Here is a 20,169-nt window from a genome sequence, read left to right on the forward strand (position 1 = left end):
GAGCATGCTGAAAATTGCTTTCTGCTTCAATGCCTGGCAAACAGCCATGGAGCTGTAAGCTTTAGCTTTAGGTTGTCTGCATCTGTTCCAAGTTGACCCAAGTCCTGAGCCGTTGTCCGTCTTAACAGGAGGAATGCTCAAGTGTCTGATCCTCCACTCTTGTTTTTAAGGTGGATGCATTTGGTTTAATCCAGAGAAATTGAAGAGAGGCTGTAATTCCATTAGTTCACTGGTAGTAGGCATTCCAGTGACCAAACAATCACCCGCTGTACCCATTTTCTTTTCCCATTACTCTGCCTGTGCTATCTATAGGAAGAAACTATATAAAAAGGACCATGGCACCTTTATGTTACTGAAAAATGATCGTTAGCAGCTTTAACTGGTGGAACAATGCGACGTTAGCATCATGTAACTGAATGCCTGGGATGGAAAGTGAATTTACTTTGCATTCATAGTTGTTTCTTACATTAATTTTATTTCCCACTTTCAAAAGCATGTATTTGCCTTTTTCCTCTGTAGGAGTTACTCAGAGCTCACTTTGGATCTTCCTTCCAATTTCGGCTCCTTGTAGTCTTACAGCTGTCTCTCAGGAGCAGCATTTTTGGGGGCATAATATCACTGAGGCTATTCACAGAAAGAAGTCCTCCTCCCACCACTGTATTTGCATCATCACGCACTGAATGAAATTATGTCAGTAATGGAAATTCAGACATATGCCAAATACTGTAGGAATATGAAACTCTTTGACTTAGTGAGGACGGCCATCTGAAGTGCAGCTAGAAAAGTATTTAGACTTGTGCTATTTAGGATTTTAAAGGAGAATTAAGAAGGCAGGCAGATTTTTATTAATTTATTATTCTTTTTCCTGCTCTTTTTACACTGGTAATACAGATCTCAGAAAACTCTGTGTGAACTGAAGGAAAGTATGTTCTTGATGGTTCCCATGGGTGATGAAACAATATTTTTTAATTCTACTTCAAAATATACAGCAAGTTTGGTGTTTTTGTTGTTTCCAGGATTTTAATCTCGTTTTCAAATATCTTGTACAGTTGGGAAGATGAGATTTCTCTTGTGATTTCATACATAGCTTGTGAAAGGTTACTACTCATATTTTTATGTCTTCCAGCAAAAACAGACTGGCTTTGTTGGCTATATATTCAAAAACAAACACAAACATTTTTTTATTACTTTTTTTTTTATTGCAAAAGAAACAAAAAGGATACCTCCCTGTTTTCCCCTCAAGGTCAGCTTTTAATTTGCAGGTGGGTTTGGAGGGTGTTGGTAACAGGTTTATACCAGGTGCCTTAAGGTAAATAACCACTGTGAAAGATCTGGGGTTTGGTCTTTGTGTGCTTTATGTTCTGTACTAATATTTTGCTGAAATTGTTTTATTTAAATTCTGCATTTTTGTTGGAGCCTGGAACCACACAGTAGAGATATTTACATTAACCTACGGTGGATTTTAACTATGAATGGAAGCGTGAACATGGTTTTTGAGTCCTTTTTCATTCCTTTTTTATTTGTATTTTTTACTTTAATTATTTATTGTGCTGCTAGTGCTGTACTGCTGTATTCTTTCTAACAGAGGCATGGCTTTTTCTTGTATAGGCAAGCCTGTTGTCCTGTCCAAAGAAGTGGAGTCTGTTTTGGTGGGTGCTGCTATTCTTGGAGCTTGTGCTTCTGGGGATTTTGCATCTATACAGGTATGTAGTACCTGATTTTTTTTTCTTTTTTATTGTATTTTACACTTTGACATTTGGCACCATGTACAGACTTTAATTCAAGTGGAAAAGTTTGTACCTTCTGCACAGCCAGACAAGAGCCAGCATCACTTTCTCACAAGCCTTTTTTTTAAACTCTGCTAGGGGTGTAGAAGATCTTATAGTCTTTTGACTGTGGCTACATGCAAGTATAAGCTGCTCTCTGTGAAGTTAGACCATGTAATTTTACAGACAGGAAAGGTAATTTGGCAAGGCTCTGCTCCTGCAAGAAGGCCCTACTTTCATCTCAGTTATATTTGTCCTACTTTCCTTCCTTCACATTGAGGAATCTTAAACATAAGAAAAATAGCATATATACAGTAAAAAAAAAAAAAAAAAAAAGATACACCTACACTTATTATCTTGCTCAGAGAGAATGCAGAGTTAATAATGAGGATGGAGCTTCATGTTTATTCATGTTATTTCAGTCCTTTAACAGTTGTAAAAGTGGCAGTAGGCTTTTATATTCAGTGGATCAGCCAAAGCATGACTTTGCTGCTATTACATAAAAAAAATAGTAACATACAGAAACCAGAAGAAGGGTCTGTATGCTCAAAATTCGTTTTCCCACCTGTCAACTCTACTAGCATAAGATATTTCCTCTCCTAGCACAAGGAGCAGCTTGCTTTCATAAGAATTCTTCCATTAGGATGAATCCTATTTGAACAAATACATAGTGCAACGTGCATCTCTACTTCAGAATCCCAGTGCTTGTAATGAGAACTTGATTGTTTTGATAAAAGTAATTTCAGTAGCAGCTTTTGGTGATAGGACTTCATATTTAATTTCTACTCTTCTGTTAATCTTCTCCCTTCAAATGCACCAATATTTCATTCCTAGTTTAAGACATCTTGCACTGTTAGGCAATCAGTGAGCATCTCAAATCTGTTTTTATTAATTCTGTCTTCATATCCATGTGAAAAATCTAATGCTGCAAAATTTTATGTAATTTGCTTTTATATAATTTTGGTATATTCTTTTGCCTTTAGTTTTTATCCCTGCACTTACATACCAAAATATGTCAGCAGCTTATTCAAGAATGTCAGAAGATAGGCATATTTTATACATAGATGCATATGTCAGCATAGCACACTCCTTCAGAAATCTTTTGCAGTCAGACTACATCATGTCATAGACTTCTTAATTTAAAAAGTGTTTGCTCTTTTACAGTATGTTGGGAGGTTCCTGCCTTTTGGCGCATGGGAGTACCAGTATATAAAGCAAAAGAACAAATAGAAATTTCATCCCAGTGCCTCTGCACTGCATAATAAGTGTGATTTCCCAAACACAGCCTTCTTTTTTTTTTTTTTTTTTTTTTTTTTAAATTCAGCTACATGTTATGAAGAAACAAGAAACTTTATAAATGTCTTTTTCAGGAGGATGGTGTAAATGTTCAGCTAACATCGCAGTTCAATAGCTTTCTCTTAAATTTATTTTTCTAACACATCTTGCAAAATAAATCTTTCTTAGAGGTGCTGCTGCAAATATTCAGCAGCATTGTAGTCTTTGCAAATAATAGAAGTTATTATCTGTCCTCTGATAGATGTTTTGTACTTAGTTATTGAGCTTTTCAAAGCTTTGTTTGCTCAGTGTAACAGTAGAGGAGAAAAGCGTGTTTTTTACAATAAGCTATTTCCTTATTTCTGCGTTTGTTTGAAGGGGAATTTTTACTGTGTTTGTCCCAGTGATTTTGGTCACATTTCTCAGAATGATTTTTGGATATTTCCGCTCCGTGTTAAAATCAAAACACATAAAAAACTGTCTGGTTTTCCTGGTTTGGCTGTTCTCCATTTTGTAAAATTCAGGCATCTTTAGGAATACTTGGAAATAGCATCCAAAACCAAGATCCCTCAAAATCAGTTTTGGTAATCTTCATCTGGATTTAACCTGTATCTGTGTCCGCATATGTGAACGTGGTGATTGCTGTTTTACTCTCATACTCCGGTACAGTCCTGATCCTTAGTCTTGTGGCATTCCATCATTGGAATTTGGAAATGGGAAAGTATCTGCTTCAGAGAAACAGTGAGGGATCATTGCTCCAAGGAGAGGGAGCTCATTTACCAACCCATCGCTGTATGATGAACCCAGCCAGCAGTGTATGTGAAACAATGGGATGCTCACCCTTCACTTTCCTGGGTAATTGTTCATAGTAGCTGGAACACCAATGAGCTTTTCCTCTATACTTTGGTATCCCTAAATAAGTTTCTTCTCACAAAGAAACATGCACCAACACACCTCCTGACTCCATCCCTTTTCTCATCCCAGCAGTGGCTATTTTCAGGATGCGGTATTTTCTTCTCATTCTCATTTCTCATATCTTGTTATTCTTATTTTGAGTGATTTGCGGAGTGAAGATTTTCATGCTTTTTGTTCACTACATCTATATTAGTAACAACGTTATCAGTATGCTGAGCCTTTGCGAAAAGATACTGGAAATGAAGGTTAATGCAAAATTTGTAACCATGCAGGTTGACTTGCTGGATGTGTGTAGTTTTAAAAGCTCAAGCCCCTTGGATCTGCAATTTCATCTTTAGGTAATTCTACCAAGGAGAGATTTATAACCTCCATCTCTCATGCCTGGTCACCATATGTTGTTCCTTCAAAGAATGTTGACTTCCTTGTTTTCCTCTTCATTTACTCTCTCTGCATTTTTCTCCTCTGTGGTAAAAGGGAATTAAAACAATTGGTATCCAAAAAAGAGAAACAAAACAAAACAAAAACACAGTGTGGTGAGAGTTATTTCCCATTTCAGCTTTTGGTTATTTAGTCTCCAGAATCTCCGGAAAAGGGAGAAAATCTTCTGAATTTCTTCTTGCAATTTAGTTTATCTTTTCACTTGCCCCTGCTATAGCCTTTTCCTTTTAGTGGTTTTGTTATGTCTTGATCGTTGTTCCTGTGAACTGCCGCACAGCCTGCCTGGGTCGGTGCTGACACAGAGGACAGCGCTGTGCAATATTGCACGACAGAAAGATTTTGGAAATATATACTGTACTTTGGGGTTTTGGATTTTTGAAATATGTGCCACATTAAATGAAATAACCGTAACATTGCTGGCTTAGATGGGCCAATTTATTGGTCCTAGCCATTCCTTTCATGCGGAGCAGCAGGATCCTGTTTTTCTGTGTGATTGTTTCTGTAGTAAAAATATAGTTTCCGGTTTAGCGAGCCAGCAATTCCTTCTCAGTAAAAATATTCAATAAATAAATGTCAAAGTTTCCAGTATATCCTCATTACTCTGCTTCACTTGTGTGTAATTGAAAATGGGAAGAAGGTGCTGTTTGATTTGGCAATCAGCCAGCTCTTTTTTTTTTTTCCTTTTTCTTTTTTGATAACCTACGTTTTGGGACAAAGCTGTACGCCAGGGAAAGGGATTATTGCCTTATAAAATCCTGCAGCCCACTGACTGTTCCTTAATTACACATTAAAGCAATTAATAAAATTACCTGTATGAAACCAAATTACCAGATTTATTTTGGATTTGGTATCTTAACGTGGGTTGTTCTTACTGGACAATGTGGAAGAGAAGAAACTTTGTATGATTTGCCACAATATATTTTATTGGTAACTTTCTGCAGGCATTCTTGGTGTAAAACGTTGAGCTAGAAGTTAGGGTCTGAGCAGGACTGGTTTTCTTTCCTACTAATGCTCCTTCCATAGGACCTCATCTTGCACTGACACTGTTCCAAACATCAGGAATGTTTGGAGAGTGCTTAGCAAAGCAGTGGTACCAGCGAAGAAAAAATAATGTATGACAAAAATGAGGTGGGCGTGGTGATGATGTTCTGTTAGATGGAGCTGCTTAAATGCTCAGTAGCGCGTGGTCCTGGAGCATGTACATGTGTCAACACCCCAGTGTGTGGTGTTTGTGCATCTTCGTGAGTTTTTAGTACTGTGTGTAGTGTCCTGTATGCGTGATGTGCATCCAGCCTCTTTCCCTTTGTACCCCATCAGGTTGTACACATGCTCTTGTGCATGTCACCTTGTCTTATTTATTAGGGCCACGTTGTCCTCTACAGTAGGTAATGGTATTCTAACAATATGTTGCTTCCCTTTAGCAAGACCACTGCTGTCTTTTCCTATGTAAGAGAGATGCTGCCCCCCATTTGAGCAGAACTACCCCTCTGAGAGAAGCTGGCACCTCTTCCAGCAATACCTTCTTGGTAAGAAGTTGCTGACCAGAGCTCTCACTTGTGAGAACACCCATAGTGCACAGACCTGCTCAAGTTTTCTGCTGACAGAAAAGGTGAGATGGGGCCATTTTCATTTCTGGATCAGGCTGTCTCTGGTGTAATTTTGTGTAGCTCCACTTATTTCAGTGGACGTGCTTCAGTTGATGACCTGATCCTCTATTCCTCTTCCAAAGCATTATCTGTCAGGTCACGGACTGAAATTAATACAAGTGTTCTACTTGATTTCCATATTTTCAAAAGCAAGAACCAAGTGAAAGATCAGGGAGGGGATAGTTATTTCCTTAGAAATGGAAATAACTTGGGAAATCAAAAGAGGAAATAAAATTACTTCTCCCTGTTGAGTTAGGGAATATTGCCTTCCCGCATCTCATTAAAAATTTAAAGCAGTCTTGTTTTTGAGCAGGGTGAATTAGTAATTAAGTGCTATAATCAACTTGTGTAAACATAATATTGAAGGAGAGTAGCAAATTAATCATTTTGTTGGCTTGTCTTACCCAATTAATGCACCTTTTACTAAAGGCTTTCCTGTCCTGTTGGGATGTTTTTTTCTTCTATTCCTTTAGAGTATTCTGGAAATGCAGAGGAAGGAGGTGGTTGTTTTTAGGTACCACAGTGTACACAGGGAGTGTGTTAAGGTGCTGTGATCTTTCATTCCTTTTCTTCAAAAGTTCCTCATTTGTACAAGCATAGGTAGATTCCATGGTGCAATGGAGGCCATCCTTGGGCAAGGCTTGGAGACAGCTTTTGCTTTTCTTTGTAGTGTATTGGCTGGGTATGGCATCTTTATTTAAGTAATTCTTTCACTTTCCTTCTTGGATAAGTATATCATCAGTCTCTATTGAAAGGACATGTGCTCCATAAAAAAATTACCCTAAGTTTCAGTGCATAACTCATATACCTATTGTTAGAGACAATATTCTGGTGGTGAAAACAGCTTAGTCTTCACAGTCCATTCATTTCGTGTGTTCTCACTTCTGACTGTCAGCAAAGTTATCAAGCAATGTCAGGGACAGTTTGTGATGCAGACCGTGCTGCTTGCTGAGAACCAAGCTGTTTTCTGCACGAACAGCTGAGATGTCCAATGACTGGGGGGTATATTTTCAGCCAGGGTTGGATTCAAAGCAGTGACTCAGCAGTAGAAACCTATCCCTTTACCTCTTTCTGTGGTGTTTTGACACTGAAATACATCTTTGCCTAATTGACAGGTTGTTTTTTTTGTTTTTGTTTGTTTGTTTGTTTGTTTTTTGTTTTGCTTGCATAAATAAGTACGTTCAATACATCATGTATGAAACCACCAAGATACTGGCAATGCCTCTGGCTTTTGTATAGAGTCAGCTGCCTTCTTACCAGAAATCTTTAGAGAAATATAGATGAGAGAGAAAAAATTAAAAGGCGGTGATTTGATGGCCACTGTCCAGTTCCTTGTGGCCTAGTGTTTATGGTACAAAGAGTGCTTTTTTAGTTAGCATATTTTGGCCTTACTGTCAGAAGTCTTAGCACTAAGGGTAAAAAAATGGATGAATCAGGACTCCTTTTTTGCCCTAAGGATGATCCTTTTGTATTAAAGCTGAGAAATTTAAATGCTTGTCTGTCTCTGCCAAGCACACAATGAGCTTTCAATCAGTTTGAGAATATTTAGTGTATTTTTTTTCACTTTTCGAAAGCCACAATAAATATATGAAAACATTTTTACTTTCCTTCAGCTGAATTCAGTGGGCAGTATTCACATATGTGTGGAAATCCTCTCATGGTGGGAGTTAGGTCACACATACAAGCACCGCCACTTAGAGAGTCAAACAGCTGAGATGTGGTCGTAGCTGATAGCAGGATGCTTTCACAAAAGTGCTAAGAAAAGTACCCTCTGTCTTGTTGCTGTTTACTGACATGTGATGCTGGTTGACATCTGTTGCCCTTCTCATTTGAGGACTGTTTGCTTTACTGACTTTAACATTTCCACATTGCTATGCTGTTGAAGTGCAGATACACAAATCTCCTTGAAGTCCCCAAGGCCCTTTTATGAGAAGCAGAGCTGCCATCATTTGATATCATCCTGCTGGCTGCTTTTTATATTGGAGTTGAGAGAAATAATTCTGTTGCTGTTAAATGTTCTTGGTGGAGTGCTATGTCTATTGCTATATGTTGTCATACATTTGATGTATTATCAGATTAGTACATGCCGTTATGGTAGTGTTTGGTTCATTGTCACATTAGATGATTTGTAGTCATTTTATATCACTTGAAATTATTACAGGTAAAAACTTGTCTAAGAAAATGTCAAAGTTTGTAGTAGCAGGTCATATAGCTACTAAAATGACAGATGATAGTAGTCCATAATCATAATGCAATATTCTCAGTTAATGTAAATCAGCGTTGCTCCAGGACTGCAGGGGACTGACACCAGTTTACTCCAGTGCCCTGATCCAATCAAGCACTTAGGTACATCATTTAACTTTCAAGTAGGCCAGAAGTTCAGCTGAAGACAAGCAGGACTGCCCATCTGCTGAAGTACTTCACTGGATCGGAGCCCAAACAGGAATCTGACACACGGTTCACTTGCAGATGACACATCTTGAAATGATAAAGGCTATTATGGTTCTTGCAATTGGCTCATATTATTACCCATTCAGAAATGACTTGTGGATGCTATAGGTAATAGTATACAAAGGCAGTGTATTTTGTTCAGTTCTGTCCTTTCTGTGCAAACTTAGCATGCTCCAATTTAAATGTCATCCAGTGCACAAATGTTCAGATTTGGAATTTCTCAGTAACTTTAATGACAAGGAAAGGCAGCTGCAGTAAGTCTGTGTGATACATGGACTACAACAGAGCTGTACCCATTTACATTAGCTGAGTATCTGGCACAGAACTACTGAAGTTGGAGGCAACAATCTCAGAAATCTAATACTTAAAGATATGGCCATATTATTTTTCTAAAAGTGGGTAATGAAATACCGTGCTAATGAAATGACATGAAGTGTGGCCTTCCATGTGGGCATCAGTGAAAGTCATTGTGTTGGCATATCAGTGTGACTTATCTGTTTATTAATTCCGTCTGAGAATGGGGATAAAGATTTTATTACTTATTCTTAAATTTATGAGGGTGGACTGAAAAGGCAGCAAAGACCTCAATGGTGCTTGAACGACCCAAGAAATCTGTTTAGTTTTCTGTGTTTATGTTGAAGATGCAGTCAGGTTTGCACATTGGTGTCCTTCCACTGACTTCACCTGACTTTTACATCTTGCTTGTGCATGCCCGCTGACCATGTTAGAAGCAGCCATATGTATGTAAATAAAATCTGTTCTGTGGGCTCAGCACTTAGATTGTCATGCCTTTTAGCTTTTAATAAACTCACATCAGCTGATGTTGGCAAAGAATAGGAGGCAGTGTTTTGTTAATCTGCAGCAGTTGAGACTCTTACTTGACCAGGAGTATTCTTCTCATCTGTCAGTAAACCCAAGACCTGGCAAACAGGAGAAGATATGCTGACTAGAATAGTTCAGATTCTGCTGTTGCACGTTTATGGAACAAGCCCCGATATGACCATGGCTGTGGAGTTTATGTACAATTAGTTGATTTTTTTTTTTTCAAGCAGAGTAAGACTGAACAGCTTGTAGAACAAATTGTGTTTTTAATATCGCTACCTTACCGTTATTCTAGCTTGCTGGCCTTGTCTTGAGGAAAACCATAAATATGAGGAAACCATAAATGTGTCTTTACAGTAGACAGATGCTTTCTGTAAAACCTACAGTGATCCATCTCCTTTCTATTTTAAGGCCAGGTTTTACCCACATGCTCAAAAACATGGCTGAAGTCATTTGGACCTTGGACTCTCCTTCTGTCCAGGCCATGTAGGCAGGGAAGAGCGTGATAGCAATATTTTATGGGAGGTTTGAGTACAAAGGAGGATACCATGCATCCTTTCTAACTGTCAGTGGCCAGCAATTTCCTTTTCAGAGTGTCTTGCTTAAATAATGTTTGAGATGTCAAACGAGTTAAAGTCTCCATGCCCTCACCTCTTCAATAGCTGAGCAGAACAACCTTCAAGTTATGCCCTAGAGAATTGGAAACTCAATCTGGCTACATTGTGAGATTAATTTTCCATCTGGGATTTGCACTCTTGCTATGTCAGCGCAGGGGATCAGATTGTTCTGCAGCAAAGCACGAGCATGTAGAGTCAGTGCACTGGCTGTCTGAAGAGCTTGTGGTCTTTTTATGGTAAAGTTTTGAAGAATGTCATGATCACTTACTTACGGGATTTGATGCCAGTGGGTTGTATCACCTGGACATACTTTTGCCATCCTATATCTGACGGTTTACCATATAAGTACTCCTTCATCCTTTCTACTAAAGGTGCCTAGAGGGTTTTGTTTCTCAAAATTTGCTCTATCAATGTAGCTTAATAAGACTCTTACCATCTAAACATTTCCAATGCATTTCATTTCACTGTGGTTTATGTTAAATAGATATTTCTTTATTCTCTTTTATATAATCATGGATTGGAAGTGTTAGAGATCCCATAAGCCATATTAGTTTTATTAGCAAGAAAAGCCAGTTGCTTTATTAGCATACTGGCATCCCTCATCTTCAGCATTGGAATCCAGCTCTTATTCTCCTTTCTTTGTCTTGCTAAGTCATAGGTTCTTGCTTCCTTGATTTCTTAGATATAGACATAGATCACTCCCAACCCTTGCTTGCTTTTGTGTTCTGAAGCAACTTTTCACACCCACAGTGCTTAAATATTTTTAATGCACAATTTAATACTGGAAATTGGACAGTGACCTGTAGAGAGAATCCAGATAAAATTGCTGTATGGTTCTGATTTGTTTTTACTGGGACAAGTGTCCACGTAGCGATTAGCAGACCATAATTGTCACTCTTGAAGGAAATATAAGCAGAAAGGCTAACCACTAACTGGGCATAGAAAAGCATAACTTGCAGATTTTTGCACAAAGATATTCCTCCAGGTTAGGGTTGAAAAACACCAGGGGACCATGAATATGGAGGAGCGCTGTGCCCGTATATTGCTGTGCCTTATGGGAGTGGATAAGCAGCAAAAATGAGTTGCGTTGTTATCTTCTAGAAGTGCAGTTTTCAGCTAAGAATAATTTATAGGGAATATACTTCATGTGTAATAGTTCTAGGGGTTGCATTCGCCTGAACATTACTAACCTTCAGTACATGATGTTTTTGACCCACGTAGGGCCTGTTTTTGTGAGAACCTTCTAAAAGTTGTTGTTTTTCACGCAGCTTCCAGATAGCCCTTTACCAGGCAGAGATCTCAGGAAGGAGCATGGGTGTGGAAGGGCTGAGGGGAGCACCTTGCTTTGCCAAGGAACGGAGTAAAGTGACGTGGCAGTGCAGGCTGAGGAACGGTTACATCTCACCTGCACAGCTGTGTTGCTTCTTCTGGAGTTCTGGAAGCAGAACTGTCCCTAGGGGACCTTGCAAGGCAAAACGCTCTGGGAAAGAAAAACGACTTATGATCAGTATTTTTTTTCTCCAGAGAATCTCTCCAGGACAAGAATGTGTATGGAGGGCCATACTGTCACCCAGCCCAACCTCTCCCTCCCAAAACTGGGGGCTGAAGAATGATAGTGTGTTGCATTTGGAAGGTCCTTCATTGCCCAGCCCTGTAGCTCACAACTATGTTAAACTCCTTGGATATATTCAGCAAAGTATTTCTGAGTCTAGCAGCCTTGTGTCAGACTCCTTTTGCTTTCAAAACGTCTGGTAAGAATTTTTGCAAAATTTTCCCGGATTGGCTTCTCCCTGTCTGTTGTCATTAAATAGTTGAGGTATTGAATCCTGTATCTTTAGACTGGACTGGGGGAAACTGTGTTTGAGCGTCCTACAGCTGATAAATTGGATGTGTTAGCCTCGAGGATGGAAGCTGGCACTTAGCTTAGGTGAAAGAGATGAGTAATGGCCCTAAAGATGCTAAGCTGTTTGAAGCTCTTCTAATAAATGGGGTCTTTTTGTGATGAGCTATCCTCACTTTCTTTGACTGTTTGGTATAAAAGCTTTGTATATACAAGCACATTACTCACTATTTACTGGCTGTGGTTGTAAGGCTGTTTAATTTTGCAATGGTCCCATCTAAGGGATGATTCTTGTACTGCATGGAAGGGAGACGAAGCAAGCTTTGCTTTTCGTTTTGTTTGTGTGACTCTGCCCCCATGGAAACACCGTGTAGCCAGCACATTTGCCATAGGACACAAAATGCCAAACTTGTGGCTTTCTGGATGGGGAAGTTCCACTCATCCCAGAGAAGACCCAGGGGACAGCCATGGAAAGAGACTAAAGGAAACATGAGAAAGAATGTAGTTATGGTGGAGAATGGGGCTTTTTGGGTATAAAATACCCAGTATCCCTACCATCTCCCTCTGCCTACATCGGTATTCCCACTCCCTGTTGTGTTCTTGCCAGCTTCTTGTTTGTGCCTCTCTTTTTTTTTTCTTTTCACTTTTTTGCTTTTCTCATCTGTTGATTCTTCTTCTCCTATTTTATATTATTCCTCTTCTGTTCTCTCTTACTTTCTCTACTCTTTCCATGTCTTAGCCCCATGCCCACATCCTCACATAGCAAAAAGCAAAGAGGAAGGGAAGGTTTGGGGCTCATTCAGTGTGCTCGTTCCTCAGGTCTGCTCTCAAGGCCTGTAGTACTTCAGTTAAGCATTGTGGTGCATTTTGCTTTTTTTATGGGTACAGCATATCCATATAGCACTGATTAGGGTATGCCAGTGTTCTTGGACTGGAAGAGGAAAGATTTATGATGGCATTGATTGCAGTGCTAAAATAAACTGCCCTCCCTTAGCCAGAGGAATACGAGTTTGGAAATGCCAGCGTTTTATACACAAAATGAAGGACACTGGTTAGGGAAGCCAGCTGCCTAGGTTAGCTGTTCAAGATCTGAAAATGGCAAGTCTTTAAAAGCAAAGAGCCAGAAAAAGTCATTTATATTAAAACAAACTCTGTCATGAGTCATTTGCCTTCTTTTTCTCTTACACACAGAGTTTGTCTCAGACCTTCTAAGGCCTGAGTAACATCTGATACTCTTTAGGCTGAGCTGGCTCTAATAGGAGCGGGCTCCTGCTTCCAGTTACAGTGTACCACTTACCAGTCACAGCGTACCACGTAGAGCTCTTATTTAATGTGGGTCTTGTGTTTACAGGCTATAACTATTACTTTTTTGGTCATTTTTATGGTAATAGAAAAGATTGATTGCCAGTGATTCAGTCCCAGCCATACTGATGAATGGGTTGGTGTCCTGAGCAGCGGCAGCAAAGAGCGGCCTGAGAGGGGCTTTTACTTTTTCCTCGTTCATTTTTCTCGTGCAGCTTCAGCCATGCCCCAGGGTCACAAAAAGCTGGTCACTGTGGATGGTGTGGGAGTGGAGAGCTTGAGCACATGTGGAGCAGAGTTTGTTCCCCAAGGGCTAGGGTGTAACTTCGCAACACACTCTGATTAGGGAACATCACGTAGTACATCTCCCTATAGGAAGATGAGAGGGAGCCACGTGAAGCCGAGAACTGTAATCAGCACCTCCTTTGCCTTCTAGAAAGAGATTCATCTCCTTTTCACGGGGCAGCACTTGGCCAGTTTCTCAGGTCAACACAGACAGGTATGGATGCAGGTGCCTGGCAATTCCTCCCTTACCACTACCTTATTCTAACCATATCACTGAGCGTTGCTTTACAACTCTCACACAGCTTGCATATGAGCTGTGTGTGGTTTTTTCTCCCCTTTTACTTTAGAAGAGACGACACCAAAGCATACGCTATCTGAAAAACACAGCCTCTCCCTTTTCTTCTTCCCCTCCCCTTTGTTCCCATGTTTTGGTTCAAATATTTTACCAGGTGCTACAGGTGAGAAAATAGGTTAACTGCAGCTAGAAAATACGAAAGGTGTATGAGTCTTTCACATTTAGTTAACTGCTTGTGTCAAGGCCCACACAGACCTGGGAGGGGAAGCTGAAACCCTGCTGAATGTCAGAAAAGCTTTGTCCCACTTAAAAGTTTACAGGGAAAGTGTTTGAGCATCCCCATCTTGCTTGGGAAAGGATAACCTTCCAGTCCACTGCTAAAAGTGACCTCACCTTAATTAAGCAGCATGACTCTTGTTCCCCCTAGTGGCTAATTACACAGGATCTGTTTCACATGAGCATTTCATTTGGCTGCCTTTAAACTTTACTGCCTAAATTTTCCTCCCATACACATTTTTGCTATATTTTGTAACTTTCTTAATTTGTCCTAATGTGGGCAGTTGCCATTATTTTGATGGTGACTTCAGGAAGCAGGCAAATATGCAGTGGATAATGCTTTATATCTGCAACACAGGAGTAGGATTTAGGGATGGAAAGGAGAGTTTCTGTACATTTTCTACCCAAGTGTGCTTGACTTTTTCTGCAGCATTAGCAGTAAGGGTTAAAGAAGAAGGGCTTTTCTGTGTTTATCAGCATCCCAGTTCATATTGTAACTCCTTAAGTATGAACAGATACCAATGTCCAGAAATGTTAAAACACCTCAAATCTGCAGACTTGTTCAATGTCTTTGAGATAAGAAATGGATTGCCTGGCTTTACAGATCAAACAAATACCATATAAACTGTAGCATAGTATTTCTTACCAACAGGGGAAAAAAGAGCTGTATTTGCCAATGTAATTCCTATTAGCAGCCTGGTAGTAGGAGTTAATATACATGCTGAGTGAAGTTCTGTTATCAGCTGTACTACTTCAAATGTAACATAGACCACTGTAGTACCAAGTTCTTCTGAGTTTACTTTGGTGTAAATAAGAGCAGAATTTTGTGAATGAGCAAACAATAGACGTTACCTGACTTGAGAATCAGAGAACATGTGTTTATTTCCAGCTTTGCCACTGATTCTGTCTCTGGCTTTGGGCAAATTGTTTGACTTTCCTTTATTTGGCTGATTTGTGAAGTAGACCTAGTGATGTTTAAGTACCTTATAGGCTAGCTTTATAGTTACATTAAAGGTGATAGAATGAAAAGTGCAAAGAGTGGTGGTGTTAATGATACTGCTCTGGTGGATTAGAAGAAGTAAGAGTGGAAAGGCCAGTAGATGCTGACCCACTTGCACTTAATCAGAAAATCTTTTGACTTCACTGGAAAACAAAAGCTTACATTAGAACTGTAACTAGTTTATTATATGTGGTAATTTTCATTGCTAATATATAATATGAAAGATGGCTCATACAGTGTGGCATGAATACCACTCAGAAGTTTGTATCAGGTTTTAATATTAATATTTACAGCATTCATGACCTTTAAAGGTTGTGTTATACATCTATGATGAAATGCACTTCATATGCAAAACTCTTGTTTAAAGTAAATATTTAGGTAGGAAAGGGAGACCACTTCCTTTAAAGCACAAATTTGGTCACAGCTTGTAATGGCAATTCCTCAGAAACAGCAAAGGCTAATTCAAGGTCAGCATTTTCATTCACAGGCTTGTAGCTGAAGGCATCTAAAGCTGTATCCTACAAGAAACTGAGAGAGTGAATGTTCCTTTTGCTCAGGGATTGAGCCTTCCCAACTGCAGTTAAAGTTATTTGCTGAAGATTTGTGAAAATCAGATGTTAGCCTTTTCTGACTGCAGGATTAGCACAAAGAGCAGATGCATCTTGTACTGTTGAACATTTGTGATTTGTCTCTGAAATTGGTTTGTGGCAGGCCAGTAGTCCAATGAATGTAATGTAAAACAGGATAAGACTTTTATTTTTTAACCTGTATCCTTTTTCTTGCGTGTCTGGGTTGTATTTTTTTTATTATTATTATTTTAATTAAGTTACTGAGTTGTAGAACGGCCTGCATTCCTTCTGTTCCTGTAAAACTGAAACGACTGACAACTTTGCAGGCTCACAAGGTCCCATTTGTTGGAAGAAGGGGGACTAGGATGGGGTTCTACCAAACTTCTCACATTTTATATAGAGAGAAGATTAGTGAGCATAAGACAACAGCTTCTTTTCAAGCACTTTGTTACTGACCTAATCTGATTTTACATCTTCACAAATTATTCTAAAACCAGAAACCAAGCCAGAGTAGAACAATGGGCTGTTGCACTTACAAAAGTTGTACAGTAAAATTGAGACTTCCATCAGACAAAAGTAATATAATTTCCCTCCCCCCATTCTAGACTTGTCACAGCCAAAGAAATACCTTTGAACAAAACCTATTTTTTTTTAATATTTGCTGTATTAAGCAATTTCCAAAGTACAAAATTGCTGCTAATGGAAAAGTAAAACAAATCTGGGATTTTGAGCTGGTGCAGTGTTCGTGCAAGTAATTAGCCTCTACAAAAGGAGCATTCATCTTGAAATGACAGATAAGCGCAAGGACAGAATTGAAAACTGTAAATATGTTAGCACTTTAAGCGAGAGCACAGCTTCAGCACTTGTTACTCCCATCAGCTGCTGTAAACAACATGGATCTTTGAAACGATCTCTGCTGAGATCTCAGCACAGTAGATAATGATATAGTTGTTCACTTTTGCTTCTCCTGTTTTGTTTTTTTCTTGCAGAAAGTACTTTCTGCAAAGAATAGGCCTGTGATACTGCCAGCACACACGCTTATCTCTCCCCATGAGGAGACCCCATGAGGCCTGCAGGACCCTGGGGGGAGTAAAGGACGAGCCCGCAGAGCTGGGCTCTGCCTGTCCCGATTTATGCACAGGCAAGGAACAGAATGTGCAGCTGCAGTGCAGCTTGTCCCGTCGTGGTTCCGCCTCTACCCGAGCCTAGGAAAGGCTCCCTGAGGTCACCCAGGCTCAGCTCACAGTTAGGACATTTCTTCAAATACAGTTTTAAAAGAGTCTGTTCAGGTGGTGGGAACAGCTTCGCTTGTGTAGCTTTGCAAAGGGTTAACAGCTTCAGAGCAGGGAAAACGGAGTGTTTCATGTTGTGAGAACTGCGTACAATAGGAATTAATTTGAAACCAATAAATCCACTTAGCAAAGGACACCGTAAAAAGCTTGCATACCACGATAACTTCTAAACATTTGGTGACCTCGCTGAGGTTCTGCTTGGTGACCTACAAGTGAAAAGCTCTATGAGCCATCTGAGCCTCTGCTATTCATCTCTTCTCTCAGCTTGCTGTCTTCAACTAAAACGCCAGATCCTCAGCAGCAGGAGTTGACTCAATTCTTAGCATGAGCTGAATTGTAAAGCACAAAGTGTTTTTTTCTTCAGTTGTGCCTTACACTGGCTAGATTTCCCGCCTGAGTGTTTGATATTAATCTGGTGGTGTTACCGATTCCCATGGAATATATGAGAAACTGAGGTGCAGAAGGCTTGTGTGACTTTTCCAAGATTAAAAGCCAGGAGCTGAGGATCCTACTGCACTCCTTACAGTCACAGCAGTGCGCTAGGAGGAGCTTTCCCCCATACACACTTCAGGAGCAGCGGGTTAGAAATTTCTCATTAAAGTGAGAGAAGGGGCAAGATTTGCCTGGAAATAGGAACCCCGAGGTGCAGATAACTGGGGGCTTCTTACAAAACAGGAAACGTGGGGGGACAGCAGAGAGCCCCATAAACGCAGAATGGTGACCAGCTGGGTGTTATAGGGTGAGAATGCCCCTCTGGGGGATTCAGCGTTGTTCGTTTGTCCTGGAGATACAGGGACAGCTTCTAAACAAGCTCACCAATGCCCTCACCTAGCCAAAATCGGGGGGGAGGGAAGGTAGGGTCTGTCTAGCATACTCTTCTCTGCACAGTCTCAACTTTAAAGATAACCCCCGGGGCAGGATGGTGCTATATTAGATCTCAGGCTGTGAGCCAGCCAGACTCTGCTGCCTCTCGATGAGTCACTCGCTAACACGCTAACTGCACTTTTAATTCCAACTGGTGTGTTTTCAGACACAACCAGCTATTGTTTGGGGCACAGTCAAGTATAAAATCTGCTCTTTTTCTATTTGCCAAATGAATACAAATGCTTTCTTAGAAGGTCTCCTAAGGAAAAGATGCCTCAGATACCTTTAAACGTTCCTGCTGGCAATGCTGGGTGGCAGGTTTAGATTTGCTCGTTAAAAGAGGTTAAGTAACATTATTGCAGTCAAAAGCTCTTTATGGCAATGGGGCAGAAGGGGATTAATAGCCCTTGGTTTTGGGTTTGTGCAGAAAAATGCCGGGCTTGACAGATAGCTGGGGTAGTGATGAGGGTAACTTTTGACACTTAGCCACAAGAATGGCTTCTTCCCAATGCACTCACGTGAGTTGGTGCCTACAGGTTTTTTCTGTGCAATAAATGTAATTGCAGTACACGGAGGGGTTGTGTACTTAAAGGGGTTCCTACTTACAGAGAAGTTTTAATGATAGAGAACTATATTTACCGTTTCCAAATGGTCTCCAAGAGATACAAGCCAATGTTTATAGGAGCAAGTGGATCAGAAATGAACAAGTTCACATATTGAAAAAGGAGCAAACCATAAGGAGTTTCCAAACACTTTAGTTTCATTTGAGAAAGGCTGATTTCAGACCTGTGATCTTAGGAATGTGTGGGATGTGTACTCCTGCCCTGCAACACCTACAAAGCAATTTGTGCTGTTTCTGAGCCATTCAGAGGCTTTCCCCTCCAGCTCTAGTTTGCCCAGTGGGCAGCCTTGTAAACAAATGGGAACCTTTCTGGTAAATGCTGGGGCAGGGAAAATGATGGGGGACACAGAAGGCAGAGTCCTGTGGGATGCTAGGAGAATGTCTGGAACCAACAGAGTGCTTGAGGAGGAATCTGGGAAGGAGTGGTACAGGGAATAAGGGAGGGTCTGCCTGACCATCACCTGCACCTCTGCTGAAAACAGCCTGAAATAATTGGGACGGGCCTTCAGAACCATGTGTAGGTTGCTGTGGCGTATCTACTTGGTGTAGTACGTGGGCTGTCTCCCGTGTTTTCTTCCCGTATACCTCTTCTAATGTGAATATTGCAGTTTCCTCATATAAATCACTGAAGATCTGTATTTTCCATTAAGATCTAGAAATTAACCGAGACCCAAAGTGTGCCCAGGTAGCGTGGACTCAGCCAAGAGGTCTTGAGGTTCATCATGTTTTGCAGAAGCATGCACATCACACAGGCTAGTACTGCCGGTCTGGGAGAGGAATGAGTTACGTGGCTGTTTGTGGCCCAGCAAATCCTCCTGTAATAGTCGTAGTGACTCTGTGGCTGTATGGGAAGGAGCCCATCTGTGAGCTGGTGGCAGCTTGGTGCTCCTCAAACCAAGCTGAGCAGGTCTCTCAATTTTTTCAGAGATTGTCAGGAGAGCACACTGCTGTTTGCATAGAGGATGTCACCGAGCTCCCCCACTTCTTATCATCTGTCTGCTGGAATCCCACTGTTCAGGTTGGGATCCTCCCTTGCTGCTGTTAGAGCACATTTGGGGAACAGACTGGCCGTCCCATCCATCAGACCAGGCTTCCCTTGCTATCAGGAAGAGCTTTCTAATATTTCCTAGCAGTAAGTATCCAATATGTGGAGCAAAGGTGCCTTTTAGGAACAGCACTCTTCTTAGGGAACAGCTTGTGTTTGTTCACTTGATCCCTCAAGAAATTTTTATAGCCAGGGGCATGTAAGCTATAGCTGGAGTTTTACTGACAGAAGTGCAAGTAGCACTTGGTGAGTAATGTCTCATCTCGCACTGCCTCTGTTTTTCAGACCTAGAAAAGACAGGATGCCGCAGCTTTTAACAGAACCAGACAACACCTCAGCTGGTCAGTGGTGGAGCCTTGCTTCAGCTCTTGCTCAATTTAATCACTGGTAGTCTCTGATTTGGCAAAGAAAACCACTTTCTGGAGCAGCACGCTAGAAGCATCCTTGTCTGTAGCAATCATGGCAAGGAAACCAAATGCACTCTGCAGTAGGCAGTTATCTTCTCTGCACTGTGCTTCACAAGGGGGAACGGCTCTGCGGTCCGGTTCTGAAGTCTTAGCAGATTTCTGGTTTCTTTATGTTTTACTTTCTGCGTGGTGCACTCTGGATATCCCTAAAATACCAGTTACCTGTTAAGTAATATTCTATTTTCTTGTTACATATAGAAGTCTGTAAGGTTACCAGAAAGGTTCTCTTCCTATTTTTGTGTAGTTCTGCTCTGCTTTAACATCTCAAGGTTCTAATGGTTTACAGTAGTGAAAGACTTTTTTTTTTTTTAAAGCACTTTTGTTTTTTTATGAGCCCATGACCAGAGTAATTTCCCAAGTGCAGTCCAGATTGGGTAAGATG

General features: G+C 40.5%; 1 protein-coding gene across 4 annotated transcripts in view; it reads left to right on the forward strand.

The window, feature by feature from the left end:
• Window positions 1-20,169, forward strand: part of FGGY (FGGY carbohydrate kinase domain containing) — a 308,806-nt gene that overhangs the window by 278,067 nt on the left and 10,570 nt on the right. For all 4 annotated transcript variants that reach the window (XM_035538252.2, XM_050712118.1, XM_050712117.1 and 1 more), the window contains one exon: window positions 1,609-1,703. In XM_035538252.2, the coding sequence (XP_035394145.1) occupies window positions 1,609-1,703 (95 nt within the window). The remainder of the gene's footprint in view (window positions 1-1,608; window positions 1,704-20,169) is intronic.

Source organism: Cygnus atratus, chromosome 8 (genome assembly GCF_013377495.2).
Source record: "Cygnus atratus isolate AKBS03 ecotype Queensland, Australia chromosome 8, CAtr_DNAZoo_HiC_assembly, whole genome shotgun sequence".
Lineage (NCBI taxonomy): Eukaryota > Metazoa > Chordata > Aves > Anseriformes > Anatidae > Cygnus > Cygnus atratus.